This window comes from Mycetomoellerius zeteki, unplaced genomic scaffold (genome assembly GCF_001594055.1).
Source record: "Mycetomoellerius zeteki isolate Tzet28-1 unplaced genomic scaffold, Tzet1.0 scaffold179, whole genome shotgun sequence".
NCBI classification, from domain to species: Eukaryota; Metazoa; Arthropoda; class Insecta; order Hymenoptera; family Formicidae; genus Mycetomoellerius; species Mycetomoellerius zeteki.
This window is the reverse complement of record NW_017256747.1, coordinates 614,916-638,596: the sequence shown is the minus strand read 5'-3', so window position 1 is coordinate 638,596 and position 23,681 is coordinate 614,916. Positions and strand designations below refer to the sequence as shown.

The window sequence follows — 23,681 nt, the reverse complement described above, 5'->3', positions numbered from 1 at the left end:
GTATTTTGTTCCTATCTGTTTCTTAGTTGATGACATTTAAAACTGACAGAATCCCGATTTATGATGTGAATCGTACAAAATCCTTGCAGATGATAAGTCTCGCGCACGTCTGTGTGCATATCACGGAAATCAGCGAGGTGTGTGGCTCCATGCCGCGCTCGAGTCTTGGCCAGACTATTAATTAACCCGCGACTACTGCCTGTCCACCGGCTAATTACAAACTCATTACCTACGTGTATCGCGTACGTTACTGAACGGCAGCTCAATCTTCACGGTTTTGGGCTCGCAATGTGTTTGTCAAAATATTCTAACACATGATGGATTTATTTACACCATAACATCTGGCAATGTGTATAAAACGGTAGAACGAAAAAAAAATTGCCGATTATTATTATCAATTAGATTATTACTATATATTATATTAACATTTATCGAATTTATTTGCACTAAAGTTTTTTAGGCTTAAAACCTTTTCTATTACATTTATAATAAAAATGTGCATTCATTAAGATATCAATAATTGTATTTCAATATCAACAATTACATTTCTAATGACGAGATATTGCGTACATGCACCATTAAATATGAAGTTTATTCAAGATGGTTGCTGTAAAGAAATCTCGATAAATTTCTACACGACCATTAATTATCTTCGCAGAATTATTAATAATCGTTGTCGTCTTGGCAGTGGAACTCCCTCGCGATACATCACACGGGACCTACCAATCATAGGTCGCATATCACAGTTTTACGGTACCAAGGAAAGAGGAACGACTACGAATGACAAGTTTGCCCGGAGCTAAAGATCAAGAAAGGAAGAGAAAATTGGGTACATCGCAGTATGTTATTAAGGATCACTGTTCCCCTGCGGACGTTCACGCTACATGTGTAATCGAATCGATATGTCACCTCGAGCAACGGGTAAATAATAAATTGGCATCTTTCGGTCAAGATTCAAATTAAAAATCAACGATTTAAAATTTATCGTTTTCATGCTTTCAACGTGATCACCATACCGTACAAAGAATTAATTCCATTCGTAGAAATGTCTAAATTTCGAGACATAATCTTTATGAATAAATTTTCATAAAAATAATTTATTGTTAGTCACGCCTATTCAACTAAAACTGATTTCATCAATTTTTTGAGTTATTATGCATGGAATATTAAAAATAATTATCCATATTATACATATATCTTATATATATTTAGATTATAACAAAATAAATAATGTACGTACATATAACTAGAAAGAAAATACGTTTTATGACAATTGTTCACAATCGTATAGAATTTCGATGGCTTCAAATATTTGCTTTATAAAACTGAAATAAAACTCTTAGTAGAGGTTTATTTTTATTACTACAGTCCCGCAGTGCTACGCACGACTCATGTGTCGATTAAAGCTTCCCGACCGGCGATAGATCGATCACGGCTTGATGACGAGAACGTCGACGGAATGGCGCGATGAGAACGAGGATCCGGCACAATAAATAACGCGCGGATCCGGCGCCGAATTAATCGATCGTAATCGATCGATTTGCCGTACGCCAATCTGCCCCGTGTGGGTTTTCAATTTGCACGGACCGTGGGGGCCTCCGTACACTCGCATCGCGCACATTAATCCAGCGATTACTGTACTCGAGTCTTGCCGCGAGCGGAGATCTTGCCGTTATCTCATTTGAAAAATCTTTAGCGCAATATCGATTTTGACGCATCTTATTTCTTTCACCTTTAGTGACTTCCGACTAATAACATATCTATTTACTGTATCAAAACGGTATAATAACTATGGTTGTCAATCACGACTCTATTTAAATGTGTAATTTCTTAAATAATTTCTTAAATAATTTACGTTCTAGGAAATTTAATTAAATATAGAGTCTACATTCAAATACTATTTAAGAGGATGCTGGAGTGACCAAATTATCACATTACAGTCGTATAAAAATTTTCGAATTGACTGAACAGAATAAAAAATCCTTTTACAGGATTAAAGTAGACGCAAAATTAGGAAGTGGTGCAATGGATTTTATACTAAAATCGAAAGAATGTTAAAAAATTTTTTAATTCGCTTCTTGTAAAAATGCATTGATCGATGATGAATAAAAATCAAAGCGTGACTGTCGTGATTATGAAGCTCGTAGCGAAACAACGTTTTAGATTCCGATTTTAGTTACGGAGCTATTAACGAAAGAGATGTCAACAGAGTAACAAACTCTTATCTCTCTTTTCTTTCGAAAGAGAGAGAAAAAAAAGAATTATTCGCGTGTCCAGCATTGATTGACAATTATCACTGCCCACGTTGATGCAGTGATGTTAACACGCACAGATCGTGCGAGGTGGACAGGCAGACAGACAAACGCACGAACATACGTGATCAAAAGGAAATATTATGGAGCTCGATGACTTCTTCAAGCGGCGAAACCATCGGTCAATTTCGTCAACGATTCATTGAAATTTTCTTAATAATAAATTTTCGCAATAATAAATTAAGTTCGCGTGAAAAAAAGACATCTCGAGAACTTTAAAACGGCTCGAAAGAAGTTATATAGCATTTCAAAAATTACTTTTCGAGTAACATTTTATCGCTTTAATAAATCAATGTTCCATCTCAGATTCATATTGGCGATTTTATTTGATTTCGCACAATATTTAAAATATATATAAATTTTATTTCAACAAGAATTTTCAATGCTTTTAATAATTGCATTTTTAAATATGACTTCCACAAAGATAAACCGCGATTTGCCGCTTCGATGATTCGTGAATTTTCTCAAACCGTTTCATTTGAACGTCGCGAGAGCAATTTATTACTTTCCAAGTGACTTTAATGCGAACTGGTCTCGCCGTGTGATAACATCTATCTGATAGCTATCCTCACGATGTTAGTTGCCCGATCGTGCGCAAACGCGCCGTTGATCAACTTTTCTGTGTTCTTGAATCGAGCCTGTCATTAATAACTAGCCGACAACCGAGACGCTCATTACTTTCGATTTAAACGGAGATTACTTTCGAAACGCGGATTAATAGTTGGCCGAAACAGATAAACCGAATGCGGATCGATCTAGAAGCGATTTCCGAAAGCAATTGTAGCATTACCGCGATTGATATAATCCATAGTCAGTGATCAATTGACTGATTCATTTTAACCAAATTTATCCCTACATAATCGGCAATTACTAACTTACAATTTGAAATTTTATTCACTTCGTATGAAAATGTCATTCAACAGTTCGTAATTTTATTAAAGTTAAGATCTACAGAAGTACATTTAACGAGAAAGATATTTAAGTAGAGTAGAAGATCAAATCGTAAAAAATATATAAAAGTAGAAAAAACTTTTATAGAACTACGAGAAGTAATGTAAGAAAATCGAACCTTGTGTGCACTCATCAATGTCCTCGGAGCAGTCCAGTCCTTTGTATCCGGTGGCACAAGAGCAGGTGAAGGATCCATTGATAGGGCTAGTGTCACAGATCGCACCCTCATGACACGGATTCGACGTACAGGCATCATCGAGATGACAAAGCAGCCCTATAAAAAAATAACCGTTTTTCTTTAAAAATTCATATTTATTTTATTATATATATCTATTATATTTTTTATTATATAAAACTTTAATTTAAAAAGAAATTATCTCTATATAATATTTTTTAATAAAAATAAAAATATTTAATTTCCATTCTGATAACAAATATTTCCGAGTGACAATTTCTTAAGATTGTAACATATCATAATAAATAAATCATAAAAAGTACACGCGATATATTTTTTGCCAAGTATTACAAATTGTCAAATCTTAAAAATATGTTTTCATTCATCGATATGAAAATAGTAGATAATAATTTACAAAACATGGAAAACGCATGTAACTTTCCGATTTCCTTCAACAGTAAATTATACATCTGTACAGATTATTATAAAACTAATTAAGGAAATTACCAAGCATCGTAGCAAGCAAACTAAGAAGGACAATATAAATTGAGAAAGCTGACCGCGGGATGTAATTTTCCTTGGGAAGCGGATCGCGTGTGCGTCGAAACGAACTTTTCTTTGAAGTCCCTCCAATAACGGTACCAAAGTCTCCGGGATATTCATATATAAACCGGAATAAGTGCATGCAGATGCAAGAGCACACCCGCGCACGGCTAACTGTAAGTATATCTCTACTGAACTGAAAGCACGCCTGAAGGCAACGCAAGAAACAGCCATTACGTGTTTATATTTTGCGTTGTGCATCGCGTGTTCGTTAACTACAGTAAGTCCTCTCTTTCTAATCGTCGAAAGTAGTAAGAGAAGATGCAGAACGTAATATAATTTTTTCTTAAAAAATGTACGAAATGAGTTGTCGCATCGGCATGTCTAGACATCGAATAAAATTACTCATTTATTTTGCAAAACAATTAGTAATTTTTCATGAACGATATCCCTCGACATCGTTAATAGACTAAATAGACTATGCGATTGAATGAAATTGTAGTCACTCGGTATAAACGCGGCTTCCAAGAATGGCGACGGTGGATCTGACCGCGAGAGAGGAATATACCTGTATTTGGCGATCGTCGCGCGAATCGATCTGAAAAGCGTCTTCTACTTCGACTACTCCCGCGGCAGGGCGACGGGACAGGGCGAGTAAGGACAGAAACTCGTTTTCAGTCCCCAAGGTCGACACACGGCGAGAAGCCGGAGCCCCGGGAGTCTTCGGAATCTCGAGATTCCGAAGGACCCGTTCTACGCTCTCTATACGCAGTATACCGGCACATCATACCGACCGCATATGTGCGGCTGCACCTGCCGATGCATTGCCGCGTTGCAATGCGAGTCTTGTTCTCGACCATACTCGGTATCGAGTTAATCACCCTGCTCTCGCGCGGATACGCGCCGCGCGAACTCGCCTTGGAAAGACACTCGATTTTCTTCCTTTCCCGAACGGAGACTTTTTGACTTCCGTCAAATTGTTCAGATTGGATGATATTATATGTGTTTATGACGATTCGTAAAATTCACTCAAATCTAATGTAATAATCGCTACGATAAAACGTAGCAGTGATATGGTTACAATGTAAAAAATATAGGATGTTTGAAAACCTTTTCAAACAAAAATTGATACTGAACGTTTTTACAAATAATGTCTTTGTTTGTAACAATTTTTATAAACTCTTCGAGACTCATCTTGCGAATAGATTAAGATATTTACAATGACTCCAAAATGTGTAAAAAATATACCTATATAATTAAAAAAATATAATTTTTGATGTTACACTAATTTTATATATGCATTAGCTTAATTATCATATAGTTCTTTCGAAGTATAATAAATATATTCACAATTATTTTAGACATTTTAAACATAGGTACTCTGATCGGTCACTCCGATCTGATTTTAGGGAAATCTAAATGAACAGAAATGTCTCTAATAAATACGCGCTATAGGAAATATTATCTTAATGACGATCTAAAACTCTGTTTTAACTTTCTACATATTTCGATTAAAATTTTATGGAAAATAACTCACGACTTACCGGTCTTTCCATATGTGCATTGGCAATAAAAGCTGCCGACGCGATCGATGCAAGTCGCGCCGTTGAAGCAGGCTGCGCCCGCACAGTCATCAATGTTGACGCTGCAATCGGGTCCGGTCCAGCCATTCACGCATATACACGAATAACTACCGTGCGAATTCGTGCATGTGGCCCCGTTGTGGCACAAGGACGGCCGTACCGAGCACTCGTCCACATCCAGTTCACATTGCGTGCCCGTAAAGGCCGGTGGACACAAACAAGAATACTCGTTCACTCGGTCCATGCAGGTGGCACCATTTTGACAGAGATTGCCCGGACAATCATCAATATTCTCCTCGCAGTGATCGCCTCGAAATCCTGAAAGATGAAAAGATCGCAATACGTTATTTCATTATCACAGAAGATTAGAGACATTAAAATTGAATCTTAAAATGAGAAATGGAAATAAATAAAGAATCAACATTACGATGCGCATGAGATACAAACTAAAAAATGAATACTCTTATAATTAAAGATAAGATATTAGATAATTACGTTATAAATAATACAAAAAAATTAATACGAATTTTAAACAATTTCTATAAATAGAAATGACAAACGATGTGTTTCAGAGATGCGTTATTTAAATAATTGAACTATCAGTAACCGGATCGTACTGGTGAAACTCTCAAATCGTCGTAATTAGCTTTTATTACTCGATCTCATTCGCGACACTTGAATGCATTTGCATAATTATATGATCGGCAGTGCTATTAATAATCATGTGAGTATTAACAGCCTTAGAAGAAAGAAATAGTAACCTTCTACGAATCGCGGAGATATTTTCCAATCAGCGTTTAAGAGAGGACCGGACGATGACAAAAAACGCACGATGCGCAGCGATTGCGATCATTCTCGGCAGTGCATCAGCATGATGCTCGTGGCATGATTATAAAGAGAACTCATTACCACAACACGTCCGCCGGCGTGAAAAATCGAGACGCGCCGTCGGTGTCAGGCGTCGGTTTTACCACTTCTATGAACTTATGCTTCGATCGCGCGGTCGAGGCCAACCGAGTAAGAAGAGATCACAAGCTGACACGCCGAAAGAATAAAGCGATGAGCTCCGATAACCATGAAATTGGCACTCCGATACGCCGGGACGGATTTCTTCCGGCGTAAATCGCGCGAAGAAACGGTAAGCAAATAGAAGCGGAAACGTCTGAGACCGCGTGTACGCCAATTTTTACGACAAAATGCAATGCGCAGTTCCGTTAACGTGAACAAGTTCATGTTTTGCTATCTCAATCAGGGAATGCACGATGCAAAGTTTCCAGGAAAAAGCCTTTGAAAAGAAATCATACGTGTGCATAATTTTTGATATACTTGATCGCATATGCAACGTTAAAAAATTGTTGAATGAAAATTAGATATTTCTGTTTTTGAACGGATCGTTTCTAACGTCAGCTGATTGTAGTCCTTAAACTTCAGGACAAGAAAAAGATCGATAGGGATCGATGGTGGATCAATCGAACAGACCTTGCATGACTGCTCGATTATCCGCACATTATGGAACTTTATTCATCCGTCGCTTTCTGCTCTTATTCTGTTGGGTAAAACAAACATTTGGACACGCGATAGCTAACGAATTCGCGACGGTGATCTGAGAAACCTTTTATTGCGTATATTACTGCGTGCAATAAATCCTTGTGTTTAATAAATATTTATAAATCAATTATACTATAATAAGTGTTTAATAAAAATATAAAGATAAATATTGATTAATTTCGACTAACATTGTCGACATAGATATAACTTAAAATAATTCTGAACTTTCTGATTCTTATATTTTATGCATCTATTTTCTGCTCAAAGCTTCCATTTTGATATAATAATTTAGATTTAATTTTAAATAAGTACCTGTTTCGACTATATATATGTATTTATATATATCAAAGATAAAATAAATGTTATAAAGACATGTATCTTTTATAGAATTTGATCTTTATCTTGCCACGAAAGTTCCGATAATGAGATTGTGAAGAAACAAACAAGCGCGGCAGGGCATACCAGTAGATAAGTCACTGCTGTAATTAAATGGCAATAAGGAATGGTGATCAGTAACTCTGATTGTGAGTGGTCCTTGTACATGCAAGCAGACATCAAGGAAAACGAGACCGCGAACAGAAAACGAAGTGATAACCTAATAGAACCTCCCGGCAATTACCATGGCGACATGTTGCGCGAAACGTCGATATTATTGCGAGATACTAATGACTTGTGTGTAGGTTTAATTCATTGCAGAATAACTCGCTAAGAGAAATATGTTGTATGATACTGTCAATTACTGGCAAGAATCATACCGGCGTGACGCGCACTTATTAATATATTAATATCTGTAATTCGTTTATTACTGTTACATGATCTAACATTCGGTCGCATCGATTTATACTTATGCAATATTTTCACAATATAGACAATTTATCTTTTATGCTAATGAGTATGACAAATAATTACATAACATTACTGTAAATAAGTAATGCATCAAACATCAGTGCAGCAAATTTTTAATTTTAGTCATATTAATTGTATGTATATGAATGCAGCAATTATTATATTGCAAAAATAATATCAAAGGTTTAAAAAAATTTTCAATTTTGTCATTCACTGTAAAATATTTCGAATAATCACACTAATATTCTCATCGATATATCATCGTAACGATATCGCGCATTTTCTACAACCTTGGTTCAGAGATAATCCATTGCGACAAGATAAGTCCGTCAGATTAAAAGTAACGAGCTAAGGTATTTGATGCACACGGGATGATTAGACGCGAAATAAAAACGCCTTAAGAAAATCCGGGTACGTGCAGCTCTCAATCAATATAAAAAGTACAACTTTGTCTCTCTCTCTCTCTCTCTCTCTCTCTCTCTCTCTCTCCTTTTACGTGTTCTTCTCGATACTTGCTCTTATCTACCAGTATCAGTTGTTACTCGGTGATACATACCTGGTCATGGACCACAGTTAACATCTAATGGCGCGCATAATTTATGTCTCATGGAACATCCGACTACGCTCCCGCGGCTATGTAGTAGCGACGTGACTTAGGATGAGGGTGGTGGTAAAAACGCAGGCCAGCAGGTACCCATGGGGTTTATCACGTTATTATACTAGAAGCTCGCGAAGAATGCCCAAGGCATTAATATTCAAGCGACGCGAAAGTAAATCGGTTCGCCGCAATTCATCGAAATTATTTAAGAACTAGTATGCTTCAGAGAGAGAGAGACATCATTAAAAATTGATCTTTCGTCAATTTTCGTTCCTGATTATTGATATATCGGTAAATTCACGATTTCTATATTATAATAACTCCTATTTATGTCAGTTGATGATAATCATTAAGTATCCTTTTTGAATATATGGTAAACAAGATGATAAATAAAATAATTATAAGGATCAAATGTGATTTTTCATTGTTATTTGGGCATTTGCAATTTTAAGCGATTAACGAGAAATGTCGCACCATAGGAATTTTCAGATGGTATGGATTTTTCGCAAGGTGCGCACGAATAGTCGCACTCGAAAGGTTTCAAGCTGGAATTTCGATCGAGATTCCGCCAAGAAACTTCACAAGGGCTTCTTTCCTTCTCAAGTTACCATGTTAAAAAAGACGTCACGCCGTTTTAAAGGTTTACATCCATCTACGGTAAGATCTTTATAATTCACAAACTTAAATATTCTTTCCCCCAATGTAATAAAAATTAATTCATTCAATAATATAAAAATACGCTCGCAAGAAAAAAGAGAGACGAAAAATGTAATAATATGAACTAGAATACGGGTGGAAAAAAGTGTATGTTACAATAATTTATCAAACAAGATATCACAAAAATTTTTTCCTGTGTGTGATGTATATCATAAACTTTTCTCATGATAATGCAATTACAATATCTTGCTCACTCGAGGTCTTTTTCCTCAGGAGACTCCGTTACAAGAACAAAATTGCGGCTCAACGTTCGCGATGGCATTTGCATTCCCTTCCTCGTGACTGGATTTCCCCTGGAGGTACTCATACTCTCTCTCTTCTATTCTCTCTCTTTCGTTCTGTCTCCATTTCTCTTTCCGCGCTCTTCTCGCGCATCTTCTTTCGCTTAGGTCCACGTGATATTGACTCTCAAGTTTTTGAGTGAGGAGGCATAATTAAACGGCGGACATCAAACAGCGGCATTCAACGGAATCTCATATTCCGTACAAAGTCGATCGATTTACCGATCGGTCGCGCTCGACGCTTACGACAGAAAAGGCGCGCGAGCGGGAACGCGAGGACGACGCTCCGAAAAACTGGAGCTACTCGGACATTCGAGGACCCCCCGAGACCAAACGATTAGGGTAGACAGTCGGGAACGAGCAACGGCGTGGCGATGCGGGGTCCATCCAGCACGACGAATCGATTGCCATTAATATCGATACCTGCGGCGTGAACAAAAGAGACGCGCCTCTTTTACCTAAGAATCGACCACGAGCGTATTTACACGTTCATTCGTTCCGCATTCATACTTGCATCTTTTTTACATCATTTTATTTCTTTGCTCGCCTTACAACGGTACTATTCACACAGCCTCGAAATATCGATAAGAAATCGACCAATGCCCCCTGCAGCACTCCATTTTTCATCCATCTTGCAAACAAGTGTCCCCCTTTTGATAGCAGACAAGCACAGCGATTAAAATTTATACTTTGCTAATATGTAACATATAAAATATATATACGTACACATAAATATATTGCCAATATGTTTCCAAATTTGTTATAATATATAATCAACAGTATATGTTTATAATATTGGTTACATATTACATATATTTATATTGCATATATATAATATCCAAATATATTTTAAAATAATGTTATAATACTAACAAATATAAGAATTTTTAAAAGTAACGGAAAAACAGACGAGATGATTATGTACGTATATATCCATTTATTTAAGAGTTGTTAATATTAAACTCTATGAAATTAATTATTTAAAAAAAATCATATTATTATACACAAGATGTAACTGAAAGCATATATGATTAGTGGGCGTTATTTCAGTTACATCCTGTATAGAGTAACATATTTTTATTTCTTTTTGACAATGCGGGACATAAAAATATGCGATTAATATAACATATTAATCATAAAATTGATTACATTCTTTTCATTATTTTTATTTCCTGCTAGAACACGTATTATTCTTAGCACTTCTTACATAGACGCAACATATTTTGTGAGGATACGAGGGAGGGTGCTCGATAACCGAGCTAATGACGTGAGAGATGATTTCCATAAGGTGCGTCCCTCCTTTTCGTGGAAATCCGCCAACCCCCCGAAAATAAATCCTATCATGCACCGTGATTAACATAATGCAAAGGGTCCAACAGCGTAAGGGACTAGAGGGAAGAGAAGAAAGAGAGGTAGATACATTGCGAGTGTTCGCGTGGAGGTGAAAAAAGGGCCACGCAAAAATTTGCTGAAAGAAAAAGAAAGAAAGAAAACAGCGCGTAGATGCGTCAGATAAAGATAGAAAAGCCACCGCTGCTTATAAATCGACCTGGATGAACCCCCATAATTGCAATTGTCCGTTGAGCTTCACCCCAGATCGGAGTAGTCGTTGCACACATGTATGCGCGTGTATACGTGCAAGTGTGTGTCGAGCGGAACCTATTCGACGAGGATACATGTATCCGTTACTTTATTACCAACGCAGAGCTGTAGTGAGATTCGGCGTTTAAAATTATTTTCCACACACCTATCTTCATAATAACTGTAATATTAATGTTTCGAAACTGATATATATATATGTATAAAATTAAAATATTACCTATATATGTATTTGTATAGCTATGTATAGTTATATAATATATATATATATACATATAAAATTAAAATATTATATGTTGCAAAAATGTCCGAATATTTATCCTTCTATCTTCAATTGTCATATAAATTATCCTAATTCCGAAGTAAGAATAGTTACATCTTATAAAGTATGATCATTATCTTTAGAAATTGTTAGAAAAACAGACTTTTTGTTACACTTGTAAAAAAAATGTATATGTATTTATTTTATAATTGAAATATATTCATTATTCTAATATGAGAGTGTCATAAAAAAAGAAGATTCGAGAAATGATTAGTCTCTTCAAAGCACAAAGACATCTTTCGATGGAATGTAAAATTACTTTTATTCTTTGATCCTCTTATCGTCGAAGGATGCGTTGGGTGACAGTTCAGGTTGAACCGGAATTTCAAGAATCTGGCAGAGTCGTGGCAATTAGCCGCGCCGAGGCAGTCTAAATGATTTCATTCACCTTAAAATATCCGCGTGAGACGGAGAAAGGGCAGGACACAGACCTCGGAGAATTCTTGAGAAAGAGAAATCAGAAATCGAGATACTGCTTGTTTATTAGGTCGATATATCCTGAAAATGAATTACGAATTTTTCGTTGCCGAAAACTTCCTCTCACGGAGATTAAAAAATGAGGGAATTTCACGTTTCCACGAAACTGACTCACACTCTACATCGTGCAAGAACGATCTTAATGTACACCACTAAGGTTTCCCTTCTATCGCAAGGATATCCCTTTATTTCCGCTTAGCGTTTTCTTCCGTCGTGTCGCTCATCATGATGCGTTATATCCGCCGGATCATATTTCCAGCTTGTGTTTTCAAGTGTGTTTGTCATACAGGAAGCGTAATATGTTGTTTCATTTAATTCAAATATCTAATGCTTGAGCGTCGATATCGATTATTAGCAATCGATTGGCGAAAGAGATAGAAAAAGGTCAGAAATGTTAAATTCTCTGCTGTGCGGTGAGCACCCCGCGATGGTATAGAAGCAGCGAAAGGACGTCCGTGTCGAATGTCCTTTCCTACATATAAAACGCCCTATACGCTTCCACCTCGTTCCCCTTGTGCTCACGCTAACACACCGTGTCTCTTTCCTTTGCATCACAGCCACGACTGACCGTCTCTTTCTTCCTCCATCGCGGTCCCTTCTCTTCTGTTTCCAATTCCCCTCTCTCGCTCCTCCTTCACCGTATATCGCTGTGGTACTACCTTCCTCCCTTCAATTGGAACCTTCCGTCTCGTTCTGTGGCCCTCCCTTCCTCTGGCCCATAAGGCGCGCTACGATGCAGTGCCTCTCAGTCGGGTCGAGGTGTGGCAACATCGCGGGAGCGGGTGTGCTTCCCGCGTGCTGAGCCCACGTGGTGGAGACTGTGGGAAAATTCTCATGCCGCCACCGCCGACGACGACGACGACGACGACGATAACGATGGTGCTCAATCGGCGGCGACCGGCGCGGGAACGAGTACGCGCGACTTCCTGCTTTCACGCTCCAGAAGAGTCGCAAAAGATCGCGCGAAAAACGTATCATTAGGACATTGCGAAAAAATTCTTCGGGAACAATCGAGACGCTCATCTTAATTTATCATTGATTTCATTCTTTGCATGTTACAGAAGGGAGAATCGTCCCCATCTTCAAAATGCTTGCAATTTACAAATAATGAAAAAATTTACAAGCAATGAAAAAAGATATATCTAGATAATTAAGAGCAATTGCAGATTTTAATTACAAATGGGAGAGGAGTATTTATTTTAATAGATTCGAGACAATGTTAGTGCCTCGTTGACATGGATTAAATAACGCATTCTAATTGCGCAACATAATATTTCGAAGCAGTATGATCAATTGAGATACACTGAAAACATACTCGACTTCACTAAGTGAAGAGGAAGGTTAACTGTGAGGATCGTGCCTCCCCACCAAAAAGCATAGCTGGAATTAGATGGCCACGAGCACGCTACAGGCGGAGGGGATACCCCTCCTAGAAAAATTATTTGTCCACTGCCATGAATGGCGGCAAAACATTATCATTATTTTGATCACATAGTCAAGATGCACATAGTTTAGATGCAACTTGGTGCACTTGATGACATTCTCGGGAGCATGACCACTTGACCATCTTTCAAATTTTAAACTTCCAATACATAGAAAACTATATTTTTAAACAACAAAATCTAATTATTTAACCATAAAAAAAGAATCTATTTTTATATTTTTATTAATTTTTATCTCTTATCCTCATTTTTTTTATAAATTTGCGTTACGAAAAGCGAAAGTATAAAATATTTAAAAATTAAGTTAAAGGATATACGAATGAAATTTAATTGTTTTTCGATAGGTCGTAAGTTGTAAAATTTGTTTTACATTCGCACGTGCACTTGTTTCTCTTAAAATTAATTAAAGTGCTACGGAAATTAATATATATTACATGTTGCAAGGCGTTGCTTACAGTAATTATTAACAGTCGGGCAATCATTTTCTCGTGGTAATGTCGACGAGGATAGTCATCGATCACCATTCAGTCTAGAGTATAACTGTGGCTGAGGGAGAATGTGTATGCATCTGCTAACGTTTCAAATCCAAGTAAGGAGTAATTATCGCGATACGGTTAGTCCTCGTTAGCGGATCTAATGAGCCGACATAAAGCACTTTGCCCTTCTGTCAGAATCAACTAGTTAAATTTATAATAACAAAAAAGGTCCAATATTTTTATGGATGGAAGTTCCGTATAAAAGATATTATTAACATTGCGCAAATAAAATACTATGATAAATACGTACTACGATAAATCAACAATCAAAATGATTTTTAATACAAGTAAAAAGGAACAATATCTTTTCTTCATTTATCTCTACTGGCTTGTTTTAATATTCCTTAGTCTTTTAATATCCCTTTAGTCTTTTTATGATTTAAGTAATAAAATAACAACTTTTTTCGAAATTAATCTTATTCCTGCACCTGAATTTTTTAAATCAAATTAATCTTGTAACAATGTTTATTGAGATATAGGTATATTAGTGCTATAACTTTTGGATTAAAAAAGTACGCTGTTTCGAGAATCAAACAAGCAATGGTTATTATTTACGTATAGAATGTCTAGTCGTTTTGTTCTATAGTTACGTTCATCCACGAATCGTCACGAGTTCTGATTCTGAAGATAAAGAATCAAATGAGTATCTATTTAAATGAAAAATGCACAATTCTAAGCCGTACCGGCTAACAACTGCAACAAATACCGTAAACCAACTGACGATTTCCGTGGTTCCGTAGAAGTTTAAAGTGTAGTTTCTCCGTTTGATGAACGATCGTATCTGTGCCCCATTGCGCGCATACGTGAACGCCGCATAATATGCCGACCGAATAGAAAGGAGGGCCGGATGGACGTCGGCATATGGGATTGGGAGTGGTCGAGGGTACTTTGGTGAAGCTGAGATAAGGGGGAGGGGGAAGAGGACAATGAACGAGAGAGATCAATTGGAAAAAAAAACGAGAAAGATACACGGTCAATTCAAGCGGAAAGTAAAGAGGCAATTCAAATCAGGATGTACGAGTTAGAATATGTGATGCATTCGGATAATGTCGTGTTACTAAAGTTTGTAAAATATATTCATATAAATGTAGTGCAATAGTGTTAACGTGAAAAGACGGATAACATATCCAAACTAGCAACATAATCTGCATAAGAGACTCGTATAAAAATTTGCTAAATAATATAATACTAATTATAAAACGTAAAAGAGAGAGAAAGAGAAAATTTAAGATTTTGTCGTACAATGGATTGGTAGTTGATACAAAGCTGTTTTTGCTGTTTCAAAAAGAACGAAAAATATCAAAGTGACAATAAATAAGGAAAGAAAGAACGTAATATCTGCTTATCTGTTTAATTTTCTATAATGCCATGCGACTTGGAAACATATTACATACCTATGTATTCATATTTTTTAAGTCTTATTAATTCAATGTTTTCCATTTAATAATTGTATAGTTTTATAAAAATTTAATTTTGATGGATTAAGTTTTATTTGATAGTAGTGACAAAGAGTAATATATTGTACGTTTTATTTGGAAATTCCCATTCATCCCTCTTCTTCCATCTCTCTTTCAAGATTCGATTTTTTTATTCACTCTCGCTAGATTGGAGCACATTTTTTTTCACTCGAGAATGCGTGCCTTTTCTTCCTCTGTGTCCGATTTTCTGGTGCCATAAGAGACGCACGTATATACATATATACGCGAGGGGAATCACCGATAAGCGTAATTTGAATGGGTAATGGCCTCACCCTAGAGGTGGGTCCCCCGGTTAATGATGGACCTCGGAGAGATCCGGCCGACGAGATATTGTGCACAATCCCTCCCTCCTTATCCCAACAATTCCTGCGATGCACTCTCGCTTGTGACCTGATCGCGATTGGGAGACGGTTTCGGCGCAACCACGAGGTGCCGATAATACGGAACGTGCTTCCTTTGGGGAGCAGACTCAGTTTTTTCCTTAACCGTTATTGAATAAGTTGTTTTTGAACAGCAGATTTTCAACAAGTTGCATTCGTAATAAAAGATTTTCAAAAAGTGTTCTTTTTTAATGTTACTATTTTCTCATTTTTGTAAAACATACTAGAAAAATATGAGAAATAAAATATATAATTTTTTTATTAATGTTACAAGAGAAAATATGATTATATTTTTCATCATTTCTAATAGATATTTGTGATATGAATTTAATGATATACTTAGACATAATTAAAAAAATAATTATCGTGATAAATAAAAATAGTTACATTTTAATATAAATATAAATTTCATGCTACAAGTTCAAGAAATTTGTATAACGATAATATGATTCAAAAAAGCGAAATACATTTGATAAAAATTTCGACGAAAACGTGAGAATCGGTTGAAAAAAGTTTGGTCTCATAGCGCTAGTATAAAATATGTCAGTGAAGCCTTTTAAAATAAATCTATGAATAATACATGCTGTAAGCTTTTTTTGTGCGAGTAATGTCTAATTCGATGATACCTGAAACAAGAATCATCATCATAGTCGTCGTTGTAAGTTTTCGTTCGCAATCATATCACTGAATCATTTTCGAGACTCACTTCTGTAAGAGACTATGTAAATATATGCGAGTATGACACAGTATCATAACAAGGCGGAGATGGGAACGACGTGAAATTCTCCAGACGCGCTTACTCTACCTAAAGCGGAGCGTCTGTCAGTAAACAAACTCGAGGAACGTTACGAGTTATAGAGACTCTCGAGACGAACTTGTAACCCCTTCTCTCGTGGCTCACGAGTCTCAAGATTAAATAAACACATTTGCGCGATTGTGTTGCGATCACGTAGGTCCCGAAGGAAAGATATTGCATATGAACGTCGTCGTATTTCAAGTGGAATTGCTCTGTTACTTTACTCACATTGACATGAAAAAAAATGATAATAACAAATATTATATATGTATGATGAAGTAAAAATATTAATATAAAAAGAAATTTGTTTAATTATATATCGCTAATTAAAATTATCGATAATTTACAATGTATTATTGACGAGAATGATTTTATATGTTAAATGTAATAATATTGTACACTGAGAAAAAATATCTTAATTTAATATATATTTTATAAAAATATCTTAATTTAATATATTATATTAATACGAACAAAGAAATATATCTTTGAAATTAAGATATTTTTTTTCAGTGTACCATATAATTAATGCACATATTAGTGAATAATTTATCTCCTGGTTCTACTTTTTTTTTTACTATCTAAATTTCTTGAGGTGAAAAAATCTCACCCTAAAAGAGTTAAAATATTATTGAAAGAGTGAAAAATTTGCATTCTTTAATAAGAATGCAGATTTTTACTCTTTTGGAGTGAGATTTCACACTTTTGGAATGAGATTCACTCCAAAAAAAGAAGTGATTTCTTTCCTTTGGAATGAATCTCATTCCAAAAAAAAAAAGAGTGAAAATTTGTCACTCTTATTCAAGAATGCAAATTTTTCACTCTTTTTCGATAGTGGCAGTATTTTAATTCTTTTGGAATGAGATTTTCATTACAATTAAGAAACGTAGAGAGTAAAAAGATATTTTTTAAACATATGAACAAAACAGATAACATATTCGGTAATTTTCGCGTAAAGAACAAGTTTCGTATAGTTTAAAGAAACACAAAAAACAGATAACCTTTTTGAAGAACTGTGCATAAGAGAAATGGAATTGATACTTGTAACATATACATAAAACTATTAGTCGCGTCATGTTATTCAGAATCTCATTTGTAAAATTTCCTCTCTTCAAGGAGAAAACTGCTCTCTCTTACGTGAGGAAAAAGAAACAGAAAATCACGCGCGCGCAATTAGACTGGTAGAAGTGAATCGTCCGCATTTTCATGCGCGAGAATCAGCACTGTCGAGAGTAACAGGTGGTGATCAACAGGTGATTCAAACGTCGTCGTAAAAATAATATATTAAAGCGAAAACGACAATATGCTATTGATCGATCGATGTCACAGAATAGAAAATGGGGACACAAGATAAAAAAAGAAGGAAAAAAGAAAAACGGAGGAAGATGGGGGAGGGGGGGGGAGAGAGAGAGAGATTTACAGCGCGTAATAACAAAATTAACAGATCTCGAAAAGAAAATTTTAAAAAGAATATAGATTTCTATTAATATAAAAAAATAATTTTTATATATGAGATATTATAGAAACAAAATTATTACAATATACAGTTGATCATCAAAAGATATATTAATGAAATTATTTATTGTTGGAATATAGATAAATTGGAATTGTGAGGTTTAATTAAATTCAATCAAATTGTATTATTAATTAAGTTAACAACGAGATATTACAAGTTGCTTTTGCCATTTAAGTGCAGTGTGCATTGTATGTGTTTTTTAAGAAACTTATCATTTCATTAAATTTCATTTACAAAGTTAGAAGTATTTTGCGGATATCTTGCGTCTCCGTAAAAATTTAAAAAATCGCATACTTAAAATATCATCTGAATTAGGAAAACTTACGATGGGTGAAATACAAACGTTAGGAAAGAACTACAAGCGAGGAACATTACATAGATCGTTGACCGACACTTGGGTGCAACAGATATAAAACAATCAACAGGTTGTTTTCGCAAGTCAATCGTCCCGCTATGCTTCTAGTCGTCAGTCACTGATGGAACATAGACAATATCTTTGAAGAGAAACGGAAGTTAGAGAAAGGTGAGAGAGACGTGACCTGAAGAAAAGCATCAGATACGCAAAAGGTGAAAGATGGAGAAGGAAACCCGATGATAGGCAGATATATCTAACCCTCGCTAGCTTCTCCCTTGTGAACGATGCATGCCTGTGTGAATATGCATGTATATGTATGTACGGTAGCTGTATGAGTGACCGCACACGCCTGGGTATACATACCACGTGCACGAACAGGCGTGCTCGTGGACCAGCGCTCGAACAATAGGACCATCACGCGGCTACCATTCTTCAGGGACAATCAGTAGGGGGAAGCCTCTTTCTCGGCGCCCGACCGTGCGGGGCCTCATGCTTAAAAAGGACAATCGCCCCCTTATTTACGATTTGGGCAGCCTAGTCCGTTCTCCTTCCACTTTCTTCCTTTCTCCTTTTCTTCCTCAAGCTTCTCTCATCTCCACCTTTCGTTCTACCATAGTCTCTTTCTTCTTTCTCACTCTTTCAGGTGGCCACCTTGCTCGAAAACGCGATATTAGAGTACGAGAGGGTCATCAAAAATTTTTCGGTCCCTATATGCGATCCCTTTTGGCCACAAGCTGTTCGACTACAAAACACGCCCATTAAATTTTTCACGGATTTTCCAACTGGCGCATAAGTTTCGAGACTCGAGTAATATGCACCATCACGTGCTCATCTCAAACTTTACAACTCGCCGGGGGCCTTTGTGAAATTGATTATAAAGAGGACGATCTTCACTACGGGCTCGAACAGGCGTGCGCAGCGTATAGATATGTTCTCTTCTCCAATAGATTAATCAATATGATTAAAGAGCTTCAAGCTCTTATAAGTTTAACGTAGCCCGTTTAAATGTTATCAAAAGCATATCGCTAAATATTTGCAAATTCTTTCAATTCTAATACATCTGTGGTTTTATTCTATAATGTGTATGTGTGATTATATATTTTCAAGAATATAAGAATAGGCTTTAATTATTTTATAATTCAGAAACTAAAGCGATCGTGAACTAAAGTTTTGATGGTTTCATCAGTTTTATCATTTCCTTTTTGAGCTTTGTAATTTTTCTTAAAAAAACTTTGCAAGTCGTTAGCTGCTCGAACCTAACACGTTCTCGGCAGATAGATATCTGATTTACGCGAGATCGTTTCATTGACCGTATAAATCGGTTCTCGCCGAATCAGATTGTCGCTTATTGTTTGTCGGAACAGACGTTTACGTTTACGAAAGAGGCACATCGATCGCGATCAAGCGAACGCAAATCAGCCGGAGGGTTCGCGGGGAGCAAGATCGTTCTTTCCGTTAAATTATGGTCGTTCGATATGGACGAAACAGCCATAAAATACAAACGAGATACGACTCGAGGGCTGAATTATTAGGGAAGATTTCCATTTTCATGTCTTATATTATCTGGGGGATTGTCTCTTGCCTTCATCACTTTTAAAATTTCTGAAATAAATATTACAACATTGATGCAACACAAAAGAAATATTTCATCAAAATTATAATCAACATAATATAATATTTTCCTGTTTTTAAAGTAAACATCAAATAAAAATTTAATGTTTCTATGTATGCGCATGACACTCCGAGTATAAATTATAATTTATAAAATTACCTTCTCTATATATATCTTTTTAACACTTCTCTGAATATATTAAATTTATTATGTATACAACATTTAACAGATCTTTTCTTTTTTATGATCAAAATATTAAGACTAATGAGAATACAATCTTTGACATCTCCCAAAACTACGACGTGGATCGAGCGATAGTGAGCTCTATAATGTATAAGATGAAGTAGGTGGAGAAGAATGTAAGATGCGGAAAGAAGAGAAGGACGAAGGAAGGTGTGCAGGGAGAATACGAAGAAAAGAGTGTGACGAGGGTGGAGACGATAGGAGGAGGAAGAGGAGAGTGCAGTATCACGGTTGCTTTATCTTGCTGCACTGAGGAGGCTGCGAGAAGAAGTTGAAGAGCACTCCGCTTACACGAACGCAAGTGGAGGGTATTGTGTGAGGAATAGAGCCACCTTCATACACGCACCATCGTCCTCTCCCTGTTCTTCTTCTCCTCCCTCGCCTCTTCTTCCTCGTTTAACCACCATCTCTACTCCGGGAGAAGAGGTTTATGAGGCACACGGGAGAAAAAAGGATAGAATAAGACTCATCGATAGAGCGAAGGATGAGAGAAGACGGGGTGTAAAGAGGCAGAAGGGGGAGAAGCTCGTCGAGTAAGGGGGCGTGGGTGCGCCCTTCGTGATTTACATATGCGTATTCTATACTTTATTTACTGCGTCGATCATCCTCCACTTTATCTCCTCGCGTGTGGGTTGCGCCAAAGAAAGAGCACGATGAGGAAGAAGATGCAGTCGAAGAAGCTGATGAGGAAAAAGAAGAGAGAAAGAGAGAGAGAGAGAAGGGAAGGAACAGATGGTGGGATGCTTTTCTTTATCTATTAGCCCGAAGCTGCTATTGGTACCAAAAATATTGAATACATAGGCAGACAATCTTGACTTCTTAATTATGCAGAGGATAACTCGCGCGCTCAACACAAGAGAAAGAAAAAACCTATCAATTTCATTAATACGTGGCTAACGCGAACTTATGGAAGTACAAGATGTTCGAATACTTTTATTGTGTAACACAAGATATTTCTATGAGGATTCTATGGATGACGAATTAAATTTATATATTAACGTTATGTTTTCTATAGACATCAACATTAGAATATTAGATGTTTCTATTGTACCTAGTAAACGTTGTTTTTAGTATAAATAATTATGTCAGAGAATATAATCGTCATAAAAAAATGTATCGTAATTATATAATTAATTATGCGTTAATTAACGCAATTTGTGCAATTATATCTGATTCAGGATGTATCTAATTTTTTTACTGTTATATGATTTATACTATGATATTAGGATTTGAATCTACTTGATGAAAAATTTCGGTAAGATGTCAAGAACGATAAAAAAACGTATGAAAAATAAGATCATATTTAATGTTCTCCGCTGGTGACTTTACGTCCATGGACCAATATACTTAAAAGGAGAGGCATATAGAGGGCGGATAAAAAATGACGGTGAGATAATTGACATATGTCAAGTTTCTTTTTTTTTTTCTTAAGAGCTGACGCCAGTTCTCTCTCTCTCTCTCTCTCTCTCTCTCTCTCTCTCTACATGTCTCACTGGCGGTAACCTCGGCATGCCGCGGTTAATTGTTGTAACTGCCTTCGGCAGAGTAGCGCGGAGTATCGAAGCAAGCGAAAGACAAAGAACGCCGAAAATGACGAGAGACCTTCTTCAAGGCGCGCACACGCGGCTTCGTACGTCCGATGACAGCCTGACGAAGTACTTCTCTCCAATCTCCGACAAACGTCGGCCGAGAGACTGTGCCGGAATCGCTTGCGCGTCCTTAATTGAAAGTGTGATTGGCAAGAGTGATTATTAAATGCGCGCAAAAAAGGTCACATATTGAGACGAGCCAAGAGAACGAAATTTAATCTTGCGTCAAGATCAATTTCTAGGATGAGTGATGAAAGATATATTTTACGATTATTTTATACACACATATATAAATATATATCACTTAAATTTTTAATGTCATAATATGAAAGTGATTTTGGTAAAATTAATTTTCGGTACAAAAAAAATTGTATCAATAATACATCTTGATAATCATTGTTTAGTAATTATTCTCATGTGTTTATAATAACATATCGATTCCAATATTTTGACTGTCGAGCTCATAGGAATAATTATTATCAATGTATTATTCACTGCGATAATGTTTGCTAAAGATCCTCGATTTTTCTTTAATAATCGCATACATATAAATCACATCAAGGCGGTAACAGCGACACGCAGTTTTATCAACGTTTCCATCTTTCACCGTGTTCGCTGCGATCGAAAACGACAAGAAATGATGAACCGACAAGACGAACAGACAAAGATGAGATAAGAGGAATAAGAATGGGAAAAGATAGAGAATGGGGAAGAGAACGGTCGATAGACGAGCGAACTCTTCTCTCTTCCAAGACGGCCGAGTAAATCATGGGAAGAGTATTCGTGAGAGTCTCGCGAGTCTGGATAGAAAGAAGGTGAAAAGAGGACGAAGAGAGGAGAGCCATGGGGTTCTCGTGGTTGATCGGTGGTGAAGGGAAGAGAGCGCGAGAGAGACAGAATTTGAGAGGAAGAGTGGAAGGCGAGGAGGGAAAGGCGAAAGGGATGTGAGTCGAGAAGAAACGTAGGGTTTCGGTTCGACATATCAGCCCGAGGTGGTCACGAGTTCAGAGTCTCGAGGTGGAGGGTTTGCTAGTGGGTGGGACCCACCACTTCGTGCCTCTCTACCAGACTCTTTCTCTCCTTCGATACGCGAATCCTCTCTCGTCCCCCTACCGTTCTCTCGCTCGCTCGCTTCCCAGTTTCATGTCTAACGACAGCTTCGCCTAAAGCAAAACTCGGTTAAACTTATCGGAGTTGGTTGATTTCACATCTCTCTTGCGCAGCGCGAAAGTGACAGTCATTGTCCTGTTGCGGAAGGAAAGCGACCAAGAAAAGATGCAAAGAAGTAGAGATAAAATGCGAGAGGAGAAAATAAAAGAGGCGAAACGCAAAAGAGAAAATAAAAAAGCGAGGATGCGGTATAAAATTAATAACATGATTTACTTCCATGAGATATAATTTGTCGTCGTCACATACTGAATACTCGTTCAATCTCAAATCGAAATCCTTCCTCAGAATTGACTGTCCTCGTTCTCTCTTCGATTCTTGCCAAGTCATCACTTGACATATTTCATTACTGTCGCGTTCTTCCAGCGTAATCAGACGCCGCCTATCTATCTAGTTCCACTTATCTACTGGAGCAGACGAGCCTTTCGCAGAAATTACGACAAGAAACACTTGTGTAAGAAAGAGCAAATGCGAGAGACATTATAACTATTATGCCTACGTTATACTTACAAAATTGGAAAGTGACTGGATGTTCGCTACACTGAAAAAAAAGATTGACTGCTGCAGCAAATTAGATGGTAAAATATGGCATAGCATATTTAATTAGTTGCAGCA

The 23,681-nt window shown here is 36.7% G+C and overlaps 1 protein-coding gene across 1 annotated transcript in view; it reads right to left on the bottom strand.

Moving 5' to 3' along the window:
* The window catches only part of N (neurogenic locus Notch protein), a 135,872-nt gene that overhangs the window by 80,519 nt on the left and 31,672 nt on the right, over positions 1 to 23,681 (bottom strand). Inside the window, exons 3-4 of the mRNA XM_018446296.1 lie at positions 5,526 to 5,882; positions 3,382 to 3,537 (exon numbers count right to left, since the gene is read on the bottom strand). Of these exons, the coding sequence (XP_018301798.1) occupies positions 3,382 to 3,537; positions 5,526 to 5,882 (513 nt within the window). The remainder of the gene's footprint in view (positions 1 to 3,381; positions 3,538 to 5,525; positions 5,883 to 23,681) is intronic.